At 51.2% G+C, this 21551-nt stretch overlaps 1 protein-coding gene across 5 annotated transcripts; it reads left to right on the forward strand.

The window, feature by feature from the left end:
- The first annotated feature begins 1103 nt into the window (after positions 1-1103).
- Positions 1104-15530, forward strand: CARD19 (caspase recruitment domain family member 19). Of its 5 annotated transcripts, XM_089912979.1 has the most exons (6): positions 1325-1658; positions 11623-11765; positions 13242-13395; positions 14590-14649; positions 14896-14967; positions 15258-15530. In XM_089912979.1, the coding sequence occupies exons 1-6, from the start codon at positions 1652-1654 to the stop codon at positions 15371-15373; spliced, it is 552 nt and encodes a 183-aa protein (XP_089769105.1). In that variant the 5' UTR covers positions 1325-1651; the 3' UTR covers positions 15374-15530. The 5 variants fall into 5 exon arrangements, with proteins under 5 accessions (XP_089769104.1, XP_022420297.1, XP_089769106.1 ...); XM_022564589.3 differs by having other exon boundaries at positions 1319-1658; positions 14590-14967; XM_089912980.1 differs by lacking the exon at positions 14590-14649 and having other exon boundaries at positions 1323-1658; positions 13242-13399.
- Positions 15531-21551: the final 6021 nt, after the last annotated feature.

Consider the following 21551-nt stretch of genomic DNA (forward strand, 5'->3'; position numbering starts at 1 on the left):
CTACCTCCCAGGCTTGAAATCCTCAGAAAGTCTACCAAATAAAACATAATTCTCAACTTTTAGGTTGTGCATTTTTTCCAGTTGACAGGAGCCAGGATACACAAGAGTTTTTGCCGAAGAAAAAAAACACAAAAAAACCCATGTAGTCGAGTATCAAAAGATTACTAATCACAAAAACAGACATGTCAAGCTAATGATCTGAGTGCTTTTCTGTTTGGGAAGATACAAGAATCTGGGCTTATTGAAATTATTCCTTAGATATGCATCTCATCTATCTGGGGTCTGTATCCCGTTTTTCTCCATCCTGAATTCCCCCCAAGGGGGGTGCTGCAGTGCCTAATGGCTTAATAGTGGGTAACATTTATGTTTACTGGGATGTCACAGGCAACACTTTTCGTCTGCAGAGTCATGACCCAGCATGAGGGATGCAGAGTAATGGGGGAGGGGGTGTGAGGCCAGTTCCACTGGTGGGCAGGAGGCCCCCTCCAGGAGGGCGGCCGTGGGACCTCGAGCAGGCCTGGACTTCCCCTAGTGCACCCCCAGGTCATGCTATACAGCCCTCCTGCCCCAGGTTGGCACTGCCCGTGTTGTCCCACGGACTGGGGTAAGACCCGGCTGGGCTTTTCCGGTAAGGCGGGCCAGACTCACTTTCAGTGTTCGGAGCGGGGATGGTTCCCGTGGTGACCACCACGACTCGGCCCAAGAGTTTTGGGGTTTCCATCCGACAGCTGCACCCATCCTCCAGTTCCTTCATGGGGTGGAGGAGTCGGCGCACGGGCACGGTGGACTGTGTCCGGAAGCGCTCATCCAGGTCCGGACCCTGGCCGCCCCGTGAGGCCAAGACTGAACGGGTCCAAAGTGGGTAAAGGCCAGGACGGAGAACATAGGGTATAAACGAGGCTGCGCCAGAGACCAGGTTGAGGCTCGGGTGAGGGGCGGGACTCAGAGTTGCGCGGCGACGTAGCTGGCGCCGGAGGGGGCGGGGCTAGAATGGGGGCGGCATTTAGAGTGGTCGCGGCGACGCCATCGACGCAGGCGGGGGCGGGGCCGCGTGGAAAAGGGCATGGCTCAGGGATCTGGTGGTGACGTATCCCAGGACAGCGGCGGCGGAACTCAGTGAGAGGTGGAGCTGAGAGCTCCCCTTGCGGGCGGGAGCTAGGCTCAAGGCTTAAGGCTTCTGGAGGCCCAGTAACTGATGAGGACCGGGCTCAGCGAGGGGCGGGGCTCAAGAGCTGTGGCAGCAACAGAGCTAATGTCCGCGAGGGTGGGGCTCAGTGAGGGCGGGGTTTAGAGCTCTCGCAGTGACAAAGCCGATGCCCCGGGCTCTCGGAAGGCCGGGCCCAGTGAGGGGAGGGGCTAAGGGCTCGGCAGAGTTCGTAGCCCACGCGTTCGGAAGCGGGGCTCGAGAGAGGGATGGGGATTTAGAGCCCTCGAGGCGACGCAGCCGACGCTAAGGACTGGGCCCATCGGGAAGGGGCGGGCTCAGTGAGGGCGGGGTTAGGGCTTAGCCGCGACGATGCCGGGGGCGGGGCTCACAGGGAAAGAGCGGGCGGTCGTCACAGGGGTCGACGGGCCGCGGCCGGACAGCCAGGCTGACTGACGGCGGCAGGGGGACTGGCTAGGCCAGCTGGGTGCACGGCGTGCCGCCGCCATGACAGGTGAGAGCGGTCCGGGGTCGTGCCTGCCATACAGGGACGGGCGCGCGGCCACGGTGGCCCATAGGGTCCGGGTGTCCCGATGCCACACTGGGGGCCGCTCCTCGCGGCGGCGAGTGACCTTGCCCGTGACTAAGTGTCCTGTCGACGAGACGAAGGTAGGCCGGCTTGCGGCCCGGGGCTGGGTTCTTGGGGGGCGAGGCCACTCCGGGTCCTGGAGGGTTCTTGGGGGCGGGGGCCATGGACAAGCCCTGGAGAGTTCTGTTGGGCAAGGCCACGTCATGCCCTGGAGGCTTCTGAGCGTTGGGGGCCCCACCTTGGAGGGGCCTGGACGGCGAGGCCAGGTGAGGCCCTAGAGGGTTCTGGGGGACAGAGGCTGGGCCTGGGATGGTTCTGAGGCCAGGTCAGGCCATGGAAGAAGGTTCTAGTGGGTGGGGGCCACGTCGTGGGTGGTTCCGGGAGGGCAGCGGCCAGTGCACGTCTGTAGGTGGGGAGATGCTGCATGGGCGGGTGGGGGAGCTAGGGTTGAGGCCTGACAGTGGGAGGTGAAAATAAAAATGATTCTACTGTGCTTCTATCAGGAAATATAGACACTCCGTCGTCACAGCTACCTGAGAAGAATGCCCAACAGGTGGTGCATACCTGGGCAGTGTGTGGTACCCATGGGACTCTGTGGTGCCTCCCAGGCTGCACCCCTTGCCCAGCGACAGGCCCAGGGGAATTGTGGATACCGACTCGGTCCCCGAAGGCTTTGTGCCCCATACTGAACTGCCCCAGTCCTTCCTTCTTTTCCCTGGATGGGTTCTCCAGCCCAGTCATCCGCCAAGGGCCTCTCTGGAGTGGGGACCCGCCCACCACCTTCCTGACCCTAACTGAGCAGGGTGACCCTTCCCTATGGACCTTTTCCTGTAGGAGAAGCTCCATGAGAAGAGACAGGCTGGTGACAGAGCCCATGACAGCATGGTCAGGCTGCTTCATGAGGTAGAAGTTACCTAGGGGTGGCCCACGGGGCCAGGAAGGCCCCAGAAGTCCCTGTTCTCTCCCCAGAACTCACTGGAGTTCCAGCCTGAGTCCTGCACACAAATAGGATTTCATGGGCAGGAACCTGGTGATTTCCAGGACACCAGTGTCCCAGTCTTAGCCAGAAGAGACCCCAGCTGCTGTGCATTCCCCTGTCATCTCTCTGAATCTTTTTATCTGTGGCTGCTGTTTCTGAGTAGAGTTGACCCTTTGAGGTTTCAAATGTGAGGGTCCATTTATATGTGGATTTTTTTCGATACATACTATAGTACTACATGACCTCAGGTTGGCTGAATCCTTGGATGCAAAATTATGGATATGGAGGGCTGACTGTAAAGTAATGTGTGGATTTTCGACTGCTCAGGGATCTGCGCCCCCAACCCCTGCATTGTTCCAGGGTCTGTTGTACCTATTGTGCACCTGGTCTTGCATCAGGTGCTTCCCATTCAGAACTGCTGTATGGGGAAAAGTGGAATATCTCTATGTGTGGATGAGGAAATAAAGTGTCAGGTTGGGCAGGTGCCCCAGACTGCTAGGGCAGTCAGTGGCAGAGCCAGGACTAGACCCTGCCCAGGCCCACCAATCCCCTTTCTCCCTGCCATCTCTGTGTCCTGGGCCTCTAGAGACCTCTTCCCAAAGAGCCCTTCATTTTTGGTATGGGGAACTGGGGCCCAGAGAGCACAGGCCTGGGAGGGTCAAATGGGCAGGCTTGCAAGGCTGCGGGCCTCAAGTTCCTGGCTCACTGTCTCCATGCACCAACAGGAAACTGCCTCATGTTGGTTCTGGGGCCTCTACAAAGGGTTGCAGAGAGTGTGTGGGGCCTGATGCGTCTGCTCAGGGCCAGCACTGGCCGAGTGTCACTGCAGCAATTGCTGTTGCTGCAGAACCAGTCCCTGCCTTGTGGTGTGCTGGGGAGTGCGCCATCTCAACTCCATGCCTGAGGCCAGGTTGGGCACTGGGACAGGAGGGGATTCTGGGAGATTCAATTTGGGAGGGGAGGTTGAGGTCCAAGCATCTGGACTTTGGTTTGGGTGGGGCGGCGGGGGAGCTCAGGAAGGTCTCTTGGCGGGAGGGCAGTGAGCATGAGTTAGCCAGGCGGAAACCACAGGGACAGGTATTCTTGTGCCAAGGGCGGGAATCCTGGGCAGTACACTGCAGTTGGGGGTTGCTGTGCAGGAATGGCTCAGGGGCCTGCAAGGCCCGGTGAGGGCAAGTGAGGCCAGCTCCCACAGGGCCTCTATTGCCAAGCCAGGCTAACAGGTTGGCGGGGGGGCGGGGTTGTCCATGGTTGTGGTGCTGCCAGGAGGGCAAGATGATGGGGGAGGTAGGGCTTAGCAGAGGTTGCTGGTGAAGGTCTGGTGAATTTTATGCCAGAGCATTCCTCTTCCTTTGTCCTGTAAAAACTGTCTGGGACTGTTTATCAGCACTTGGGACCAAAGTGGTTTCCTTTTTTGTGCTTTCTCATGCCTCTGAATGGCTGCTTGGGTGTGGTTTGTGTGCACAGCGCACAGCAGAGCCCAGAGCTTTGGCCCCCAGGCTATGCCATCCGTGCCTGGCAGCTGCAGGCAATGGAGGCCCCACCTGGCTAGCAGCCTGCAGGGTAGGAGGAGCCACTGCAAGATGCTGGCCACCATCCACTGACAGCCCTTGCCCTTGAGCCTTGGACCTACGTCCATTCATTCCCAAACTCTTTAGTGAGTGCTTAGTGTGTGCTGGCACTATGCACAGGTGCACACACTGGTAGTGCTGGGCAAGACAGCCTATGGCTTGGCCAGGAACAGACATGATGCAGCTAATTGCATAATTAATTAGTAGGTTGATTAGAGAGGCAGAAAATTTAGATGTCAAGAATTGGCCCCAACACTGTGCTGTGCCTGGGTCCTGACCTCGATACATCACTCCCTAGCTGGTTGAGGTCTTAGGCAGGTCTCAGATAAGCCTACTCGTTGTGCTTCAGTTTCTTCTTCTGAAAATGGGGGCGGTAGTCATGCTTGTGTAGCAGAGCTGATGGAAGAATGACGATTATCTGTATGCCTAGAGCCCACAGAATGCCCAAGCTTGGGGCACACTCCATGAACTATGGCCAATATTAACTCTTTAATCAGAGAGGTTGTAGGTGCTGAAGCCAGGTGACCAGGAGGGTCCGGCCCTGTGGTGGTGGCAGGTCTCTCTGCATCCCTGTCCATGGCTTCTTCACCAAGTTGGAGCTGCTGACAAGTCCATTTTCAAGGTTGACTTTCAGAGGCTCGGAGAATCAGAAGATAGAAATTCATATTCTGGGGGAGAAAAGACCATCCAGGAGGAGGAGAGAGAGATGAGAAAGACAGTCTGTTGAGTTGGCCCCATGGAAGAAATCAGGGAGGAGGCCCCACTTGTTCCACCTCAATGACCCTATTTTAAAAAGATCAACCTTATTGAGGTAGTATTTACTTAGAAATACACTCATTTTTAGTGAATAATTCTATAAGTTTTGACTAATGAATGCACCCTTGGAACAACCAGCCCAGGCCTAATCAAGACAGAACATTTCTATCACTCTAGAAAGTTCCTTCATGCTCCTTTCCAGGGAACCCCACCCAATCCAAGAATTCATCTGCTTTCTGTGACTCTCATTTTCTTTCTTTAAAATTCAGCTACGGAATTTCCAAATAGGATTTCTTTTTAATTAATGATTTTATTTTTAGAACATATTTAGTTTATAGAAAATTGAGCAGATAGCACAGAGGGTCCCCACACCCCATTTCCTGTATTATTAACATCTAGCATTTGTGTGGTATGTTTGTTGCACTTAATGAACCAATATTGATAGAATATTAATAACTTTAGGTATTACTAAATAAAGTTCTTGTGTTGTATATTGCATGAGTTTTGAAAAATTTGTAATGTCCTGTGTCTGCCGTTACAGTATCATACAAGTAGTTTTACCTGGCTAAAAATCTGTGCTCTACATATTTATCCCTCCCTCTTCCCTAACCCTTGGCAACCACTGATCTTTTGACTGTTCTCCATAGTTTTGCATTTTCTGGAATATCATATACTTGGGATCATATAGTATATAGCCTTTTCAAATTGGCTTCTTTAACCTTTAGCAAAATGCATTTAAGTTTCCTCCATGTCTTTTTGTGACTTCATAGGTCTTTTTGTGACTTCATAGGTCTTTTCATCACTGAATTATATTCCGTTGTAACTTACTAAACTGAACCACAGTTTAACATATTATCCATTCACCTTTATATGTATGTATGTGGTAAAATATACAGAACATAAAATTTTACCATTTTAACCATTTCAGTGGCATTAAATACATGCACGGTGTTGTGAAGCTGTCACCACTATGCATTTCCAGAACTTTTCATCATCCCAAAGAGAAACTCTGTGCCCATTAAACAATAACTCCCCTTTCTCCCCTACCCTCAGCTCCTGGTAATCACTATTCTACTTTCTGTCTTTAGAATTTGCTTATTCTAGATAGTTCATGTAAGTGGAATCATACAACGTTTGTCCTTTTGTGTCTGACTTATTTCACTTAGCATAATGTTTTCACAGTCATCCATGTTGTCAAATCCATGTACTAAAATTCTGTCCCTTTTACGGTTGTATAATATTCCATTGTATGTATACCACATTTTGTCTCTATTCATCTGTCTGTGGACACTTGGGTTGTTTTTACCTTTTGGCTTTTGTGAATAATGCTAGTCTGAACTTGGTGTGCACATACCTGTTTGAGTCTCTGCTTTCAGTTCTTTTGAGGAATGAAATTGCTGAAGTATTTGTTTAACTTTTTGAGGAATAGCTATACTGTTTTCCATGGTGGCCGTACCATTTTACATGCCCACCAGTAATGCATGAGAGTTCCAATTTCTCCTCATCCTCATATTCATATTCCCTCTCTCTCCATGTATTTATTCTACCTTAATGTGTATGAAGTGGTATTTCATTGTAGTTTGATTTGCATTTCCCTAATGACTAGTGTTGTTGAGCATCTTTTCATATGCTTAGTAGTCATTTGTACATCTTCTTTGGAGAAATATCTATGCAAGTCTTTTGCTCATTTTTGTATTAGTTACTTTATAGGATTTTTTGTTGTTGTTGCGTTATAGGAGTTCTTTTTATCTCCTCTCTCTGTATATATTAATGCCTAATCAGATACATGCTTTGCAAATACTTCTCCCATTCTGTGGGTTGTCTTCACTCTTTTTTTTTCCCACTCAAAGTAGGGTTTATTTCTGGACTTTCTAGTCTATTACATTGTTCTATATGTCTGTCCTTATGTTGGTACCACAGTTTTGATTCTTGTAGCTTTGTGGTAAATTTTGAAATCAGGAAGTATGAGTCATCCACCTTCTTTCCTTTTTCAGGATAGTTTTGGCCATAAAAGTCCTTTGAGATTCCATATGAATTTTAGGATGAAAAACAAAAAACATTTATTGGGGTTTGGATAGGGATTACACTGAATTCCTAGATCACTTTGGGTAGTATTGTCATCCTCACAATATTAAGTCTTCCAACCCATGAACATGGGATGTGTCTTTCCATTTATTTGTGTCTTTTAAAATTTCTTTCAGCAATGTTTTGCAGATTCAGTGTCCAAGTCTTCCACATCCTTGGGTAAATATAATCTAAGTATTTTATTCCTTTTTTTAAGTTTTTAAATTGACATATAGTTAATTTGCAGTGTGTGTTAGTTTCAAGTGTACAGCAAAGTGATTTAGTTATACATATGTACATATATATATATATATATATATATTTTTTTTTTTTTTTTTGCGATACGCGGGCCTCACTGCTGTGGCGTCTCCCGTTGCGGAGCACAGGCTTCGGACGCGCAGGCTCAGCGGCCATGGCTCACGGGCCCAGACGCTCCGCGGCACATGGGATCCTCCCGCACTGGGGCACGAACCTGTGTCCCCTGCTTCGGCAGGCGTCCTCTCAACCACTGCGCCACCAGGGAAGCCCCCTACATATATATTTTTTCAGATTCTTTTACGTTATTCGTTGTTACCTGATATTGAGTATAGTTTCCTGTGCTATGCAGTGGGTCCTTGTTGTTTATCTGTTTTATATTTGGTAGTGTGTATATGTTAATCCGAGACTCCTAATTTATCTCCCCCATTCCCTTTGCTAACCATAAGTTTTCTATGTCTGTGAGTCTATTTCTGTGTTGTAAATAAGCTCATTTGTGTCATTTTTTTAGATTCCACGTATAACTGTGATATCTCATGATATTTGTCTTTCTCTGTGTGACTTACTTCACTTAATATGATAATTTCTAGGTCCAACCATATTGCTGCAAATGGCATTATTTCATTCTTTTTATGGTTGAGTAATATTGTATTGTGTATGTATATATACCACATCTTCTATATCCATTCATCTGTCAGTGGACATTTAGCTTGCTTCCATGTCTTGGCTTTTGTAAATAGTGCTGCTATGAACATTGGGTTGCAAACTAGAGTTTTCTCCGGATATATGCTCAGGAGTAGGATTGCAGCATCATATGGTAACTTTATTTTTAGAGTTTGAGAAGGATTGGTATTAGTTCTTTAAATGTTTGGTAGAATTCACCAGTGAAGCCATCTGATTCTGGGCTTTTATTTGTTGAGACCATTTTAACTACTGATTGAATCTCCTTATTAGTAATAAGTCCTTTCAGATTTTCTGTTTCTTCATCATTCAGCTTCGGTAGATTGTGTGTTTTTAGGAATTTGTCCATTTTATCTAGGTTATCCAATTTGTTGGTATAAATGTCCACAGTATTCTTTTATAATCCTTTTTATTTCTGTAAAATTCATAGTAATATTTCTGATATTAGTAATTTGAATCTCCTCTCTTTTTTTCTTTGTTAATCTAGCTAAAGTTTAGCCAATTTTGTTGATTTTTCTGGAACCAACTTTTGGTTTTGTTTTTCTGTTTTTCTATTGTTTTTCTATTTCATTTATCTTCACTCTAATCTTTATCATTTCCATCCTTCTACGAGCTTTGGGTTTAGTCTGCTTTTCCTTTTCTAGTTCCTTAAGATGTAACATTAGGTTATTGATTTGAGATCTTCTATTTTAGTATGTGCATTTACAGCTGTAAATTTTCCTTTCAGTACTGCTTCCACTGCATCCCTTAAATTTTGGTATGCTGTATTTTTATTTTCATTTTTCTCAAGGTATTTTCTGATTTCTCTTGTGATTTTCTCTTTGATGCATTTGTTGTTTAATGTCCACATAATTGTGAATTTTCCAGTTTTCCTACTGTTATTGATTTCTAGCTTTATTCCATGTGATCAGAAAAGATCCTTTTATTATGTCAATCCTTTAAAATATATTAAGACACATTTTGTGGTTAACTGTGTTTTGTGGTCTATTTTGGATAATGTTCCCTGTGCACTTGAGAAGAGTGTATATTCTGCTACTGTTGGGTGGAGTGTTGTGTCTATGTCTGTTAGGTATCATTAGTTTATGGGGCTGTTCACATCCTCTATTGCCTTATTGATATTCTGTCTGGTTATTCTATTATTGAAAGTGGTCTGTTGAAGTCTCCAGCTATTATCATAAAGCTTTCTATTTCTCCCTTCAATTCTGCCAATGTTTGCTTTAAATATTTTGGGGCTCTGATATTTGGTGCATATATGTTCTAACTTCTTGGTGATTGATCACTTTATTAATATATAATGTACTTCTTTGTCTCATAACAGCTTTTGCCTTAAAGTCTGTTTTTTTCTCATATTAGTATAGCAATGTAAATTCTCTTTTGGTTACTATTTGTATGGAATATCTTGTTCCATTCTTTCACCTTCAACCTTTTTCTGTCTTTAGACCTAAAGTGAGTCTTTTGAATACGGTATATAGTTAAATCATGTTTTTTAAATCCTGAGAGGAAAAAATTCTGTTCCTCTTCTACTCTTACATACAACGCTTATATTTCTCAATACTTCTGACACTTCTGGTTATGGAATGTGTGGGTTTTTCCCCCTACCAAGCAATTTTCCAGTTCTTTGGTGGACACCAACTGGGAGTCCTATAATTTAATTCAATTCTGACACCATCTATCCAGAGATAGTGTCAGATCCCATGGGTTAACTTTAGGCTCAGTCCCACGAGATTGCCCCCACTTGAGATGCCAATAATGAATCCAGGTTGTCACCTGTGCTTCTAACTGACTGGCTATAAATCAGAGTTCCCATGACCCTCTCCTTGTGACCCTATTTGCTAGAATAGTTCACAGAACTCAGGAAAACACTATTGCCAGTTTGTTACAAAGGGTATTTCAAGGATACAAATGAGCATCCGGATGGAAAAGATGCGTAGGGCAAAGCATGTGAGAAGCAAAGCATGGAAGCCCCATGCTCCTCCCAGACAGGCCATCCTCTCAGCGCCTCCACATATTCAGTAACTTAGAGTGCTCCAAACCCCATTTTGGGGGGATTTTATGCAGGCTTCCTTAGGTAGGCATGACTGATTAAATCATTGACTACTGGTGATTGATTGAACCTCCAGCCCCTCTCCCCTCCCCAGACATTGCAGGGGCAAGTGAGATGGGGAGGACTGAAAGTTCCACCCCTCGAATTACGTGGTCGGTTCCACTGGCAATCAGCTCCCACCCTGTGGTTATTTAGGGGCTTTCCCAAAATCACCTCATTAATACAAAGTCAGATGAGGTTGGAAGGGGCTTGTTATGAGTAACAAGATATCCTTTCACCTTCACAGCTCTCATCACTTAGGAAATTCCTTGGGTTTTAGAAACTGTGTGCCAGGAATTGGGACAAAGATCAAATATATATTTCTTATTATAAATCATGATACTACAAATCCACTTTCCTAATCTATGTCTTTTGATTAGAGAGTTTAATCCATTTACATTTAAAGTAATTACTGATAAGGGATAACTTGTTTCTGCCTTTTTGCTATTTGTTTTCTGTATGTCTTATAGCTTTTTTTCCTTCATTTCTTCCCATCTTTTGTGTTGATTTTCTGTAGTAACACATTTTGATTTCCTTTTGTGTATATTCTATGGACATTTTCTTTGTGGTTACCATGAGGATTATACATAATACCCTAAAGTTACAGCTATCTAATTTGAATTGATACCAACTTAACTTCAGTCACATACGAAAACTCTCCTCCTATACAGCTCTGCCTACCCCCCATCCCCTGGGTCCACCAGGAAACAGGACAAACTGCCACAGGTAGGTAAGGTGGTGCACTTGTTCAGGCAGCTAGTGCTGCAGGAACTTGGGACCCTCCCTCGGAGATTCAGAGATTTCTTTGTCAACTGCCCACCAACCTCTCCCCACCCCTTGCCTTTAAAGACTTGTCATTCTAAGGGACATTCTTAATGGGAAAGATAGTGCAACAGTGATGCTTTAATGGTGATTCTGAAAGAAAAAAAGAAAAGGCATTCCCCAGCCTCCTGGGCAGCAAGCATGCTGGTCTGCTGTTGGTGGCAGCTTTTCAAGGCCTTGCAGATACACTGTGTCTGGTGGCCATGCCAGCACAGGCCACTCCAAACAACAACAGCGATTGTAGGAGCTTCGAGATTGGGCCTTCTCCAGGCTGCCCGTGCCCTTCCTCAGGCCTGGCTATTTCCAGAGGGCACTGAGGGGGCCCAACAGACAGCAGATTCTTCGCCCTTCTGAGTTTTTTTGCGATAAGCTCTCAGGCATAAAAGATAGGAGCCAGAGGCTCTGCTCTGCTTTTGAGCACTCTGAACCTTTATCACTGCACCCACCCACCCCACTTTCTGGCAAGGGTGTTGGCGTGACATGGGGGAACTCTGGGCTGTGCGTGAGCTGGGATGTCAGCAGTTGTCCAGATGCTTACAGCTGGTACGCCTCTCGGTGGGCATGGGGACCTTGCTGCGAGGGGTCCCTGCCATGGCTGCATCATGGTGTGCGGGTCTCGCCACCCCCTGTTTGGGCTGAGCTGGCTCATTCCCTCTGTGTTCTATGCTTCTGTTTCAGAGCAGACCTACTGTGACCGCCTGGCCCAGGACAGGCCTTTCCTCACAGGCCTTGGGCGCCTGAGTGAGCAGCAGGTGGACAGGATTATCCTCCAGCTGAACCGCTACTACCCCCAGATACTCAGCAACAAGGATGCAGAAAAGGTGCCAAGGAACCTGAGGCTGCTTTCCCATCCCTTTCCTCTCTGGGCTGGGAGAAGCGGGGGGCAGGACAGCTTGGAGGTGAAAACCTGTCTCCTTAGGGTGACCTTGGGCCCAGAACATCAGCTCTTTGAGCCTTAGTCTCTTTATATGTCATCAGGCCTTCTGGCCCCTTCCAGAAATGCTGGGAGGATCACAGGAGACATGTGATAACATGCCACAACATGAGACAAACCTGGGAGGGGGAACAGGGGGAGTGCTGGGATCAGGGATACCAGACAGGCCCTACCCAGTGCCATAGGGCTCTTCACTCTGAATCTTCCAAAAGTTCAAAGTGGGCAAACGTTTGGGTGTAATCTGGCCCATCCTATTCAGGGACACTTGGTGAGAGTGGGTGCTCCTTGCTCGCCCCACCCACTTCTCTGGCTCCCCCGTGGGGCTGGGGGTGGGTGCTAGAGACCAGCCGGGGCTTTGGGGTGCAGGACCTGCCTCCCATCTGGGTGACTGAGCGAGCTCTTCTCCTCTTGGACCTGAGCTTCCTGCCTTGGCACAGGGTAACGGTTTCACGTGCAGGGCTATTTGGAGGGTTGGGGGCTCTCCTAGGGACAGGTGAGATTGATCCTCAACAGAACTAGAGTCAACACGGACCCTGCTACTGGCCCAGATGCTTCTTAAGTTACAGAAGTAGTACAGTGAGTTAAAAAGTAGGGGCTCAAATTTATATCTTGTAATTAAAAGTCGAATACACATTCATTGTAAAAAAACAATTTGAAAAGCTCAGCTGTTTACATGAGAAAAAGGAAACTCCTCCACACACAAAACTACAGTTCCTTTCCTCATAGGTACCCATGGCTTCTGCTGCACATCTATCTGCCTTTGCTTTGCAGTTTCTGTACCTTTGTGGTTTGACTCTAGTTCCTTGTAGCATGGTACACCACCACCAGGTGGCAGCACCGAGCCATGGCCTCCAGGTTCTGGGGGTCAATGCTAAGTACCCTGTCCATTGACCTTTACAACCACATATTTTTCAGTCAACCACATCAAAAAAGCCACCTTTTTTTCTCCTTAACCCTTGATTTATTTTTTAAAACTTGAATCACATTCCTGTAGAGTGTAAACTAGAAATTATCATTACCTCAGAGATTCCCTATAATGACCCTACCATGTGGGTTTATTATTCCCTTTTTACAAATGGGAAAACCAAGTCAGCAAGCCACTAAGTTTCCACACTTGGAATAATGTCACCGCCATCTTTCTTGCTGACGTGTCCTGGCCTCCAGTGGGAGTGCAAGGCTTAGTGGCCATGCAGCACAGTCTTGGGTGCCACATGGGAGTGCATGAGGCTGTGGTAGCAATTGCTACCTTCCCGTGCATGTTCCAAGCACCTAGATGGTATCACAGCCATTGAGGAAGCTGGGGCTGGGTGCTGAGCCCAGAGTGCTCCAGCCTGACCTTGTCTTGTGCCCCTTCCTCCTCCAGTTCCGGAACCCCAAGGTATCTCTGCGAGTGCGTCTCTGCGACCTCTTGGGCCACCTGCAGCGGAGCGGTGAGCGGGACTGCCAGGAGTTCTACCGGGCCCTGTACATCCATGCCCAGCCCCTGCACAGCTGCCTGCCCAGCCGGCACGCCCTGCGTAAGTGCGTGTTCCAGTCCCCAGGCCTCGGCATCTTCTTGTTCAGCCCTTCACCAGAGACTGCCCTCTGGTTGCATCTTGTGTGGCCCTCAGAGTATTTCAGACAATATAGATGTTTCTGTCTCCACGTCTCCCTCTCTCTGTCTCTCTGTCCCTCTGTCTCCCTTTTTCTTGTGCCAGTTTTTACACAAAAGGTAGCATCTCTTGCATGCAGCTCTGCCCTTCCCTCTGTAATCTAATGAATCTGGGAACCCTTACGCTTCTGATCAGAAATAGCTCACGGCTGTAGACTGTACCAGCCTTGAGTGAACTGACCCCCCCAACCCCCACGACGCAGGTTGCGTCCACTTTCGCCCAGGTAGATCCTCATGGCATGGCTGTTTCTGTAGAACAGTTTCTGACACAGATGGCTGGTCCAAGACACATGTGTTTTGGTTTAGAGGGTCTGGCCTGTGGGCCCGGGAGGCTTGTGAGCCCCGAGGGGTCCTCTGAGCTGCCAGGTTGGGTGCAGGGAAGGTACAAGCGGGGATGGCAGCTCAGTCCTGAGGCCTCTGCACCCAGGTCCCCAGGAGGAGTGGCTACTGTCCCTCAGTCCTCAGATGAGAGGCTGGAGGCCAGGAGGGAAGAGGTGGCTCGCCTCAGGCCACTCGGCTGGACCTGGGGCTAGTGTCCCTGCCCCCAAGGACAGGCTGGCAGGACTGGGCCCTGAGCTCCAGCATGGGACGGTCCTGTCACCACAGGTCAGGACCACACAGCCTGCCTGGAGTCAAGTACCTACCAGGGTGCCCTCAGGGCTGTCTGGCAGCTGGCTGGTTAGGGGGAGCCCCAGTGGGGTCTGGGGAAAGAGAAGGAGCGCCCTGGCCTCACATCAACATCATCAGACTTTGGACAGGCAGGTGTTTGCGCTGTGTTTGGTGCCTTGTGGTTGCCAGGGAACAATGAACCCCCTACTCCATGGTCCTCAAGTTCTCATGAAGTGGACAAAAGGAGAAGACACAAAACTGTGCAGGGTTCCCTCCCTGGCGCTGACTTCCCCCAAACACAGCCTGGAGGGCTTAGCACCGGCACAACCTGAGGGGCCTGGGTGGTCTGGGGGAGGGGGCTCGACAGCCCCCTTGGTTTCCCGAGGGCGGGGCAACCACCTTACCCTCTGGCCCACCCACGACTAACTGCACCCTGTGATTTTGTTTCCAGAGAACTCAGATTGCACAGAGCTAGACTCGGGCACCGCAGGCCGTGAGCTCAGTGACAGGGGTAACCGCCTCCCATGTCCCTTCTCTCTGTTCCCCCACCCAAGGCTCCATCTCTGCCTTGGGGGCTTCTCCATTCCAAGTCGGGTTCCGTTCCTGGCTTCCTGTTGGACAGACCCCCTCAGGGTGCTCACTGGGTGTGTCCCTGCCCAGCTGACCCCCGCACAGGGTGTGAGCCTGTCCCTCGAGGCCTCTGGACCCCTCCCGCCCTCCTGGGCTCGGGGAGCTGCTCACGTGCATTTCTCCCCAGGACCCGTGGCCTTCCTGACCTGTCTCGGCCTGGCCGCAGGGCTGGCACTCCTCGTCTACTGCTGCCCCCCAGGTGGGTGCTGCCTGGCCAAGCCTCAGCCCAGTCCTCTCCAGACCATGGGGCAGAGCCCTGCCGGATGGAGGGAGGCCTACACCTGAGGCCCCCTACTTGTGGCCCAGCGTGGCAGTCCTGCGGTTCCTTTCCTGCCATGCTGACCTTGTCGAGGTCCTGTGTGGGGAGCCAGTGCCAAGCAGGCCCACTCGGCATGGGGACCCCACATCACTCAGGTGTGGGGCTGGCGATGCCATGAGGCTGAGAGAAGGCGCATTCTCGATGGGTTCTGAGACCCCCTTGTCTTCCAGACCCCAAGGTGCTGCCAGGGGCCAGGCGTGTCCTGGGCTTCTCCCCTGTCATCGTCGACAGGCACGTCAGCCGCTTCCTGCTGGCCTTCCTCACAGATGACCTGGGGGGGCTCTGACCGATCCCATCCCTGCCCACCTTGGCTGCTTGCTGCCCTGGGGCTGGCTGGCTTTTCTAAGTGTTTATTTCTCACTGTGTATAACTTATGTAACAAGCACTTTACCTTCACTGTACAAAGGTGCTCAACAATATTAAATGTTTGAGTCTTATTCCTTTTCTCAGGAGTGTTTTCTAGATGATTCCAACACAAGGCATGACAGCATGTGTAACTGGGGCTGACCCTGTGGGCTCTTGGCTTCCCGAGTCCAACCCAAGACCCAGGTCCTGCTCAGGCCGCCTTCTCAGACCCCTGTGGGCCTGGGCCTCACCCCTCCATGTGGGCTACCTGCCCCAGATGACCCCTGCTGTGTCCCCCAGTGCCCACCTCCAGATATCCCCTGCCACGTGTTCCCCTTCCCTCCCTCCCTGGCCGCCTTCCACTACTTCTCTCCAGAACTCCCTACCTTGAACCCCTCCTGCCATCCCCTGCCTGGGTGGTGTTGGTCCCCACACCTGCCCCTGCCCATCTTCCCTCCTTCCCCAGCCCTCAGCCTCAGGTGGCGAGGATGAGGATGGACAGGGCGGACTGGGCTGCTCTGTTACCCGAGCCCTGGGCCATGGAGGGGCGCCAACCAAATGCCTCATGATACCTAGTGCCAGCATGTGTTAATTTGATTCCTCTTAGCAGCCCCAGGAGGTGGGCTGCTGTCCCTGATTTCCTGATGAAGAATCTAAGACTGAAAGGAGAGATCACTCAGCCAGGAAAGGGGGGGACCCAGTGCATGAGGGGCTCCACCACCATCTTCATTCCCTTCCTGTGACATGTCCCAAGGAGATACCCCCTCCCCTATCATCCCCCTTGTCTCTGTCCAGTCACCAGAGCCAACACCCAGATCCTGGGCCCTCGAGGCCCCTCATACTACTACTATCTTGGAAATGGAGCCCCTCCCCCTGGGAGGTGATGACCCGCGCTTGGCGGGTCTGGGGAGGGTTCAGTTGACACAGATATGGTCAGAGCCTAGAAATGAACACAAAGTCTTGTCCCTGATCCCAGGTGGAGAGGAGGTTGAGACAGAAAAAAAAGAGTCCACAAAAACTTCTAGAACTTTTAGAGATGAAAAATGTAATTGTGCCATCTGAAGTCTTGGGCTCTGGCTCCTCACGCCCTCCCCCAACAGCCTGGGGTTTGGCCATACCCAGCACCTTGTCCTCAGAGCTGAGCCCCTGTATTTGTCTTGGGGACATGGGCCTGTCCCCTTGACCAGGGTGTTTGTACCTATTTGTCTCACCTGCCAGCCTCCGGCTCAGGATCTTGTCATGGGAATGTCCCTCGTGGACACAAGAGGGTGAGTGTACACGTCCAAGAGTGTGCCCTGCCTTTGGCTCTGGGAGCCCTGTGAGCCACGTCCCCAGTGCCTACTACCCTCCTGCAGGCTGTGGTTGTCTGGCACCTGTCTTTTATGTGGACCTCTGTCACCACCCTCATTACTGATGAGGGAGCGGAAGCTCAGAGCCCAGGACCACACAGCTGCCAAGAGTGCCCTCCCCACACACGTACACATGCACACACAGGCATACAAACATACGTGCACACATACACGAAAAGTGTGCACATGTACATGTGCACAGTGCTCAGATACACACGTGCACCGCACTAGGCATGGGCTCCCAGGGCCTGGGCCTGGCCCCTGATGGGCTCCTCTCCCCATTGCCCGCACCCTGTCAGCTCCTCCCTCTCCAGCCTCTTTGGGGAAACAGAAGTATGTTTGTCAACCCAAGAATCATCATGAGCTTGCATTTTCCATAGGGGGTTTCCGGAGGAACCCACAGCCTGACTCCAGGAATGACGCTACCATTGGGGCCCCAGGAGGGGTTCCACTCCCAGGTTTTAGTCTCTCAGAGCATGTGGGAAGGAAACAAGATGGGAGGCAGAGGAATCAGCTTCAGGACATGGTCTCTGGCTGATTCATTCAGCCAGCTCGTGGGCTAGCTCACTCATTTGCATGCCTAGCCATTAAAGTGAGGGCCAGGGCAAGGGAGAGCCAGGCATAGGAGCTCTCCTTTCTGCCCTGAAGCCTGGGACAGTGCAGCTTCCCACTCGCTCCTCCACCTCTGCACTGCAGGCTGTGGGTGTGTGTCTCCAAATTCTGAGCCTTAGTTTACCCATCTGTAAAAAGGGACACAACCTTGGGACCTCTCCTTGAGCATGGATATCCTGAGCTGGATAGCACTGTTCCAAGTACTGTTCTCTGGAAATTGCTTCATGAATTTACCACTTTGCTGGAAGGCATAGCTAATGCATGTTCTCTCTGGGACAGACTCCCGTTGGGTGCAAGGAGTGCAGTTGTCTGTGCTCAGTGGGGAGGACACAGGTGCCACCCTGAGCTGAATGGGCTGAACGGATTCCCCACTGGCTGCGCACCACGTGAAGGTTCCTCTTGATCTTGTTCAGGGTCCAGGGTTAGGGATGCTGTGAACGTGCCCACTCCCTTCCAGCCTCCTCAGGGCTGTGAATGTGCACCGCACTCCAGGTCTCTTGCAGACAGTTCCCCATGTAAACTGGCTCTTATTGCTGCAGAGACACTGGAGGCCACCTTCCCGATTGGCCAGCCAGACCAGGGGACTAGCCCCTGCACCTGCTCTGGACTCTGAGCTCAGAAGGTGGCAGGGGTTCTCGAGGTCAGCAGACCCCTGAGGCCCAGCCCAGCATGTCCTGTCCAGTCTGCAGCCCCTCCATCCATTGTGAGCGAGCAGGATTCTGATTCTGAGGGTAATTGCTTCCTGGGCAGATGCCTGGGGTATTCTTGTTTTTCGGTTTTTGTTTTTGTTTCTTGCGGTACGCGGGCCTCTCACTGCTGTGGCCTCTCCCGTTGCGGAGCACAGGCTCCGGACACGCAGGCTCAGCAGCCATGGCTCACGGGCCCAGCCGCCCCGCAGCATGTGGGATCTTCCCGGACCGGGGCACGAACCCGTGTCCCCTGCATCGGCAGGCAGACTCTCAACCACTGCGCCACCAGGGAAGCCCGCCTGGGGTATTCTTGATGCTTGTCCTGCTCTCTGACAGACACGCTTGGGTAAAAGTGACACATGCCCGGTGAAAGTGACAGACACAACTAGGTAAAGGGCACTACTGGGTGAAGGTGACAGACGCCTGACTGTAGGTGATAGAGACATCTGGGTAAAAGTAAATGAGGCCACTGTGTGAAGGGTGCAGGCAGAGCAAACACTGAATAAGCCAGTGCCTTGATCTCAGCCTTCCAACCCCCTGAAATAAATGTTTATACAGCACCCAGTCTGTGGCCTTTGTTATAGCAGCCCCGAACTAAGACAGCACCTTTGAGGGAACATCCCAGAGACAGGCCCCGCAGGCCTATGGCAGGGAAGTCCTGGGTACTGTCCACCCCCCAAGACCTGTGAGACCCTGTGGCAGGGTTCCATCCCCTGAGTGGGGGGCGGTGAGTGCCTGTCCCAGGTCTCAGGACCCGTCTGGTGAGCTGTGATAGTCCAGGACACCTATTCCCTTGGCTCGAGCTGGGCTACTTCTTGTGACTGCTGACTTTCTGCTTCCATCCATGACCTACCAAGGCCTTGCCCTGGAGGTCCAAATCAGCCCCCGAGCTCAGGCTGTTCTGGACCCTTCTGTGGATCCCCACCTCAACGGCCCCTTCCCCGACTGTGCCTGGACTCCGTGCCTGCAGCTGAAGTCTGCGACAACAGCCCAGACCAGCAGCCAGGCCCCTCTGCCATCTGCCTGCCCCTGGCTGGTTGCTGCCATATAATGCCTCCACTCCTGGGCTGGGACTGAGGGAGGTAGAACAATGGGGCATCCATGTCTAGGCACAGTACCTCCCCGCGTGAGGCCATGCCCTGCCAACCACCTTGTCAGTGACCATGACCTGGAATGAATTAAGTCCATCAGGGTGTGAAAGGCACCATGGGCCACAGTCTCCCCCGCTGGCCCCCTGACCCTCTGTCCCCCGTCCCCACCTCCATACCTCAACAACTGGAACGGCCCATGATCCATGCCTCTGCACCTTTGCACATGCTATTCCCTCAGCAGGAACACTCTTTACTAACCATCCGCCCTCCACCCCCCATCTACTCAACCTGGGTCTTTGGTAAAATGCCATCTCCATCAGGAAAGTCCCCCAAAAACTCTAGTAAGAAAAGAGTAGTTCCTCATCCTGGCTATCACAGTGCTGGGATGACTGTCCCATCTCCAGTCTGCCTGGGGTGGGGAAGAACCCCCATGTGTAGGGAGAGGAATGAGGGAGGGTGTGAGGAGTATGGGAGGGACGGAAGTGATGCGGGCATTTGGGAGAAGTGTGTCTGTGAAGAAGGAGGTGTGTGTGTGAAGAGTAGTGGACCTGTGATGGAGGGAGTTAGGGCCCTAGATACTCTTGCCAGAGTGATGTGGTTCAGGCCGGGTGAGGTCACAGGCTGGTGTTTGCAGAACCAGAAATGCAACTGCAATTTGCACAATGCAGGGTTTCCCTCTGGGGAGAGGGCACAGGGTTCAGGTGTGGGTGCTGACACTGTTGGAATCCGGGGTTGTTATATCCAGTTCCCGCCAGGTCAGTGCTCTGTGGTCTATCTCAGAGAAGATACTGCTCACCCTGTGCCCCCAAACCTCTGCATAAACCCCAGGCCTGACCAAGCGCTGGGTCGGGTCCCTGCTGTATGGGCTCTGGGACCCCAGTCTTGTAGACTGGATGGGGATTTGGGAGCACAGAGCAGGGGACCTTCCTCATCGCTGGCCACGTGGCAGCTGGGACCTCAATTCTTATTCCACCTGGAGGCGGGACTGGAGCCCCATCTCTCCTCTGAGGACACCAAGGGCTGGGGCAGGGCCTAGGGGGCATTGCTGCCATAGGGCATCTCCCCTGGGCCACACACAGGTCCAGCAGCTTATCTTAGTTTCCCATGAAATAAATACTTGAGAGAAAGGGAAGAAAAATGTTAAAACATTCAGCTCCTTGATTTTTATAAATAATGTGGTGAGAAAAGAGAAACTAAGTTCAATTAAAGGCAGGTGGGAGAGAAGGTGCCTGAGAGAGAGGGGAGGGAAATGGGTAGGTGGGTGTGGCAGGTGTGGGAAGGAGGAATGACCCAATCCTGCAGCAAAAGTCCACCTTCTTGGTCCACTGGCCCCCATCCCATCCTGGCCTACCTTCCTCAGAGCTCCCTGACTTACCCTGTCCTCCCCCCCACCCAGGTCAAGTGGGCCATGGCCTTGAAGGGTGGACAGTGGGGATGGAGAGTCAGGGAAGGAGAACCTGTAGAGTGAAATGGACCTAGAATACTCCCAGGGTTTGAGCCAGGCAGGAATAAACTGTGGTGTCCTTGGACACATGCAGGGGACATGAGAAATGAGACAAGAACAAGGGTTCCCGGAGGGACAGAGGGGTCCTGTTTGGGCTTCCACTGGCACAGAGCTACTTCCTCATCTGGTGACTCTGCCAGGGGTGACCTGGGGATGACTCATCTATCCCTACCCCTATATATCATCTATCTGTCTATCTATCTATCTATCTATCTATCTATCATCTATCCATCTGTCCATCAATCTATCATCCTTTTGTCATCCATCCGTCCATCAGTCATCATCTATCTTTTACAGTAAGAGGGTTAAGCACACAGTCCCCCCAGAGCTTGCTCAACAAGCTCTGCATGACTGCCCCCTCCCCTGCACTGACCACCCCACACTCCTTCAAGGCCAGCCCCAGCTCATGTGGCCTCAGGGCTCGTGCACCACAGCCTGTCTTTTCCTGGGGCTCCCTCCCAGTCCCGGGTCCCAGAGCATCGGTCTTGAGAGCTCCCCGGCTCTTGACTTCCCCGTGTGTCCCTCTGTGGAGTCCCCCAACTTGGCACGTATGTTTCCTTGCTTCTTACTCCTTAAGGGTCTCTGCCATCCCCAGGGAGGGCAGAGAAGTGTCCCCGGGTGGGGCAGCTGCATGGTAGGGCAGAGGGGGTAGTTAACAAGCCGTGGATGTGTTAGGGTGTCAGAGGACTCCCTGAGGGTTGTCACACCCCCCTGGGTCTGGCTTGGCCCTGACTCGCTCTCTGGGCCTCGGTTTTCTGTCCCTCCCTTGGCCACTGTGACGCATGCGCAGGGCTCGGAACTCGAGGGGGAGTGCATCTATTACAGATGTTTACTAAGTACCTGCTGTGCGTCAGACACAGTGCTGGGGACATAG

Source organism: Delphinapterus leucas, chromosome 6, assembly GCF_059928025.1.
Source record: "Delphinapterus leucas isolate spDelLeu-1000000601 "Yukka" chromosome 6, BTC_Dleu_Yukka2, whole genome shotgun sequence".
Lineage (NCBI taxonomy): Eukaryota > Metazoa > Chordata > Mammalia > Artiodactyla > Monodontidae > Delphinapterus > Delphinapterus leucas.